A 5,073-nucleotide genomic window follows, 5' to 3' on the forward strand; every position below is an offset into this window, starting at 1 on the left:
GAGAAAGTGGCTTTTTATGCTAAAGCTTCCTGTGTTTCAGGGCTCTCCCATCAAAAATGCACCGTGTGGGATCTGTGAGGCTCAGCTTCTAAATCTCCACCCATTTGCTGTGCTCTTTCTTTGCAGAGCACAGCACATCATCACCGGACTGTAATCAGTAACTGTCTGTGGGAGTGAAAATCTGAAAGGAAAAGGTTTTTCCTTTGCATTTTGCATTTGACCTAGCATGGTGATTCTGCCCAGTTGCTATGGAGGCGTTCTAGGGGAGAGGGAGAAGCACAAGCTCAGAAATTCCTTGATGAAGTTCCTCTGCAATTACAATACAAACTAAAATGCATTTCAAATATTATGTAGAATCCACTTATCTCTGCTTTTCCCAGCTTTTAAACAGAGGAATATTAGTAGTGCTGGAGCAGTTGTGGGAAAACTGTGGGAAAATTCAGTTCCCAGTTGTCTTGTGATAATACCACTCGTTTCTACGTACTGTTGTGCATGGGTAATGCTGTAGCCTGGATCAGCATTTTGACCTGGACTGTGGCAGGGGAGCATATGTTTTATATTGCATGCAGAGTGTACTTTACTTGAGCTGTTGCTCTTCTTTCCTTTTCACCATTTTAATTAAACCAGAAAAGCTATTGCTGCAGAGGACAAAAGCCATTCTCTATCTCCCTCTGGCACATTTTATGAAAATAAATTTGAGTGGATACATTTTCTGGTGTTCTGCAATTGCTCAAAGCAGAATTGAATAATGTAGTATATAGCCTTACTGTTTTCTTGGCCAAAAAAAAGAAGTATGATCACAAAACCTCTCTGTTGTTTCTCTCTCTAGTGAATACAGAGGTTTGGTCAAACACACAGGAGGCTGCCACTGCGGAGCTGTCCGCTTTGAGGTCTGGGCTTCAGCAGATCTGCATGTTTTTAACTGCAAGTGAGTTTTTTTTTGTTGCCTATTCTCATAGATGAATAAAAGCTCCTATGCTTTTCCAATCAATACCTTGGAGCTAAAAGAAGATGACACAACTGCCAAACATCCTCTGAGCTGTTTCCATGGGGTATACCCCTAATTATGTCCTGATTCAATATGGGATCAGTGCTGGTGATTTCAGGGACTGCTTCTTTGGGCAGGACTTCGGGTCTCACATCCATGCTCATGCAGAAAGTGTCAGGAGAGATCTAATGAGTACAGGTGCTCAGCCATCTGCTTTTTGTTTCTGCTAAGTGCAGTGTGCTCAAAGCACATCAATCCTTTTTTAACTTGTCCTTCTCAAGTGAACATTACATCTCTGACCACATGTGCTTCAAACTACAACAGTGTCTGATTTCAATAGTGATCCCCCTTCGCCTGCAACTAGTTTGCTTCTAGCTCGTCGGTAAACTTCTAAATCTTACTTTCTTGTTTGCAAGGTAATGTTGGCAAAATTGGCAAAGTCTAGTCTGAAAGATTAAATGGATTTCTCAGAGTTTGTCCTTGTTATGTCTGTTTAGAGTTGTATATGTGAAGAAAAAATGGCATATAATGTTTGGTGTCAGAGAATATCTTATCGGTGTACGTGTGTAGCGCCAGTCTGTTCCATGGGTGTGCTTATCCAAACACTACTGATATCACGAGTCCACTTTTGCTGCTTACCTCTGTGGTGCTAACCAGGAGCCATTTTAGCTGTCAGTGGAATTTCTGTTGTCAAGAGTCCATGCTAGATCTGATTGCTGTACTACAACTTGTCCGCTGCTTCTGGAAAGGTCTGCATTTTCTTTTACAGTTGCAGCATTTGCACAAAGAAACAGAACAGACACTTCATTGTCCCAGCGTCGCGTTTCAAGCTGCTGAAGGTAGAGTAAGAATGCAGTAAGAGCATGGCCATGAAGTTTGTCTATGGCTGGTTGGGGGAAATGGATGAATTTTATGCAGTCTGGTGTGGGTGTGTTAGTGCATCTTATTTAGTGAGCTGATGTTAGAGCTCTTGCAGTTCTCACTGGAATGGACACATGTATATGCAAAGCACAGGGGTTCAGAAAAGGAGCATGAATGCAGAACTCTGTATGTCAAGTAAACACATGAAGGTGGTATTTTAAATTTTACATTTCTTAGCTACAGGCCCACAGAAAGTAATTAATATGTCTATTTATGTGGAAAACTTACATTGCTTTTCATTTGTTTAGGGTGCTGATAATTTGACAACATACACCTTCAACACACATTGTGCCCAGCACACATTCTGCAAGACCTGTGGTGTGCAGAGCTTTTATACTCCTCGTTCTAATCCAGATGGTTATGGTAGGTAGAAAGAGTAAACTGGTAACCAAAGCTAACCACCAAGCAAACCTTGGATAAAGACTCCATTCGCTACTAACATGACAGCAGTGAGCAGCATGTGTCTTAAGAGTTTGTTCCTAAAGTGCTAAACATCTGGAACTGCAGTCTGAACCTGTAGCTCCTCCATAAGCAACAATCTTACCTATGACTTGTGGACTTCTGCCCATGATAGGTTTCTCATCTAAGCTCCTCAGCCTTACAGCAATAGCTGGACTGAGCATTTATCATTCCCTGAGATTCCCCATCCACAGAGTGGTGCAGGCATCTCCCACACTTTACCTATGAAAAGCAGGTTTCTGTGTACTCTGTCTTTCTTCAGGAATAGCTCCCCATTGTCTGGATGATGGCACCGTGCAGACCATTGTCACAGAGGATATCAATGGCAAGGAATGGGAGAAGGCAGTGAAGGAACATAAGACCATCAGAGACATGTCAAAACCCTGACATACCCTTCCAGCAGCTGAACTTGGAGCACTGCCATGGAACTGTAGTCCGGGCTTTCCTGGGTGAAGGTTGGCAAAATCAATCTCTACATTATTGTTATCTGTTCTCTGTTTCTTAAATAAATCTTTCTATGCTGCCTGTCCCATTCATTTGTGACTTTCAGTTTTCAAACTACCTCTGTTCCATAAACCACCACAGGGCTGCTATTTTGGTACTTTGCCCTTAGCTGTGCTAACGTTTAAATCACAATAAACAGAGCAAAGTACAAAAGAAAAAATCTAATCTTTGCTTGTATGAATATTTCCTGTGTTTCAAGTCTGGCTTATAAAAATGCCCTATATAAGATAATCTCTTGCTTAGGACATAATACTAACTTACACTGTTTTTTCTCCATTGACTTCAATGAATTGACTATGGATTTAGAGTTAAAGGGGATTTGAAAGAGCTTATCAGGCTCAAGTTCAGTAAAGCATAGGCTCAAGTGCAGTAAAGCATTTACACAGGTGCTTAGCTGTATGCAAGAGAGGGGCCACTGAAGTTATTCATGTGATTAAGTACTGTTTTGCTTAAGCCTGGACTTACTCATGGTCTTTAGGCTGAATAGGCATATGCTTAGGCACTGACTTACGGCCAGGGTACAGAGTTCCTACCGTCCTACTCTTAGAACAATGGGCACGTACTTCAGTACAGCCAGGAACTTGTTTGTTGTCTTCAAGAGGAGGATGTGCTCACAGCAACAGATCAGGCAATTTGGGCTCTGATCTTGACTATGCAATGACTAGCTGTGTAGACCCAGGAAAGATGCCTCCTGCAGATGTAAGCCCGCATTAATGAGTGCAAAGGCTTACAGAAATGTTGAGTATTGCTGACTTTGCTCCACCATGACCCCACAGAAACCCAAATCACTAGTAAAATCTCTGAATAGACTAGGAAATGAAACCACTGAAAGCTGTTTCACTTACCTTTAAATGTAAAGGGAGAGGATCCTTAACTCTTGCACTTGTCATTTACGTAAGTGGAGCAGCTTTTGAAACATCTCTTGCAATTTTTATCTCCACATGTGTTCTGTGGAAGACCTAGCTACAGTCTGGGTCTCTTGCATCTCATTCTTATGTCCTGTTGAGATTCTTGTGAGTTGGTCTTGAGCCCCCTTGTTCTGAAGCAAGAAGAAATGCTCATATTTCACGAGGGACACTCTGCGAAGGTGGAGCCTGCAACACAATGTGTATGAAAGAAGCAGCCGTAGCAGCAAAGATCAGTGCAATTAGAGAAATTTGAATGATTTCTGATGTTTTATTCATAAGCTTTGGCTTTTTAAAGTTCTGACTGAATAAGACAGGTCTTGTAGTTCTGGTTTTATCTGTGGTCATAGCATAATCTTTGAAAAGTCACTCCTGATATTTGGATTTTACAAATGCACCAAGTCATAGTTGCCAAGCAGTCCTCACAACTATATCCTCTTGGGGAAAAATAGTTTGTGCCATATCTTCTCCAATGCAGAATACTCCTGCATTTACTCCTTATTAGGTTAATCCAAATTTCTTATCCTATTTAAGCTTCTACAGTGAGAAAATAGAGTAGTTGTTAAACGCTCTTAATCTCAATGTATCAGACAACAAGATATTCAGAAGCAAGTTCCTACAGCCTGTTTTTTGTAGTCTGAAAGAATGCTATGCAAAGAGAATCCTGTCCTCTTGAGCACGTTAACAGGTGAGTTTTCTTTAGTCCTTGGCCTGACAACGGTCTTTTTTTCGCTCATTCTTTTACTCCTGAAGTTGTGAGCGGCATCTCTTTTACAGAAGGCGGAGTGAATTAATCATCATATAACGTGAGAAAAGCATATAGATGTGGCGAAACCAGAGGAGCTGGCTGCGATGACACCGCATGGCTCTCTAGAAGGAAAAAAGTTGAGAAAGCATTACAAGAACCTTCCTGACCTAATGTGAGCACAGTTTCCTAGGCCTCCTGTGAGGTTCACTGCCAATTTATAGGACAGCCTGTTTTCAGTGAGCAGGGAAGAAGTAGTGAGAGGTAGAAGGCTGCTTATTCTATGGGGCCAAAGGGCAGGGAGAGGCCTGTCTGCCCCTATGTGGCTGGTGGTGTGCTGCCTAGTGTTCAGAGGGGTCCTGTAGAAAGGACATTATCAGCTGCAGATTGGTGCTGTGACAGTTTCTTTGTCACATATAACTTCTCCTCCCTGTATGAGCTCACACCTGGGTGTTCACATGCTGGGAAAACAGAAACCTGATAGGTGTGCATCTGAGAACACTTTGCATGCTGCTTCTGATCATACATTGCCAGCTGAAACTTAACTTCAT

The 5,073-nt window shown here is 42.0% G+C and overlaps 1 protein-coding gene across 1 annotated transcript; it reads left to right on the forward strand.

The window, feature by feature from the left end:
- Window positions 1–809: 809 nt before the first annotated feature.
- On the forward strand, window positions 810–2,755 carry CENPV (centromere protein V; the record flags this gene model as incomplete). The annotated part of the gene is made up of 4 exons (XM_009572693.1): window positions 810–928; window positions 1,758–1,827; window positions 2,158–2,272; window positions 2,631–2,755. Coding segments are annotated over 4 exons (429 nt in total), but the record flags the coding sequence as incomplete, so codon positions are not given.
- Window positions 2,756–5,073: the final 2,318 nt, after the last annotated feature.

Source organism: Fulmarus glacialis, unplaced genomic scaffold, assembly GCF_000690835.1.
Source record: "Fulmarus glacialis isolate BGI_N327 unplaced genomic scaffold, ASM69083v1 scaffold36922, whole genome shotgun sequence".
Classification (NCBI taxonomy): Eukaryota; Metazoa; Chordata; class Aves; order Procellariiformes; family Procellariidae; genus Fulmarus; species Fulmarus glacialis.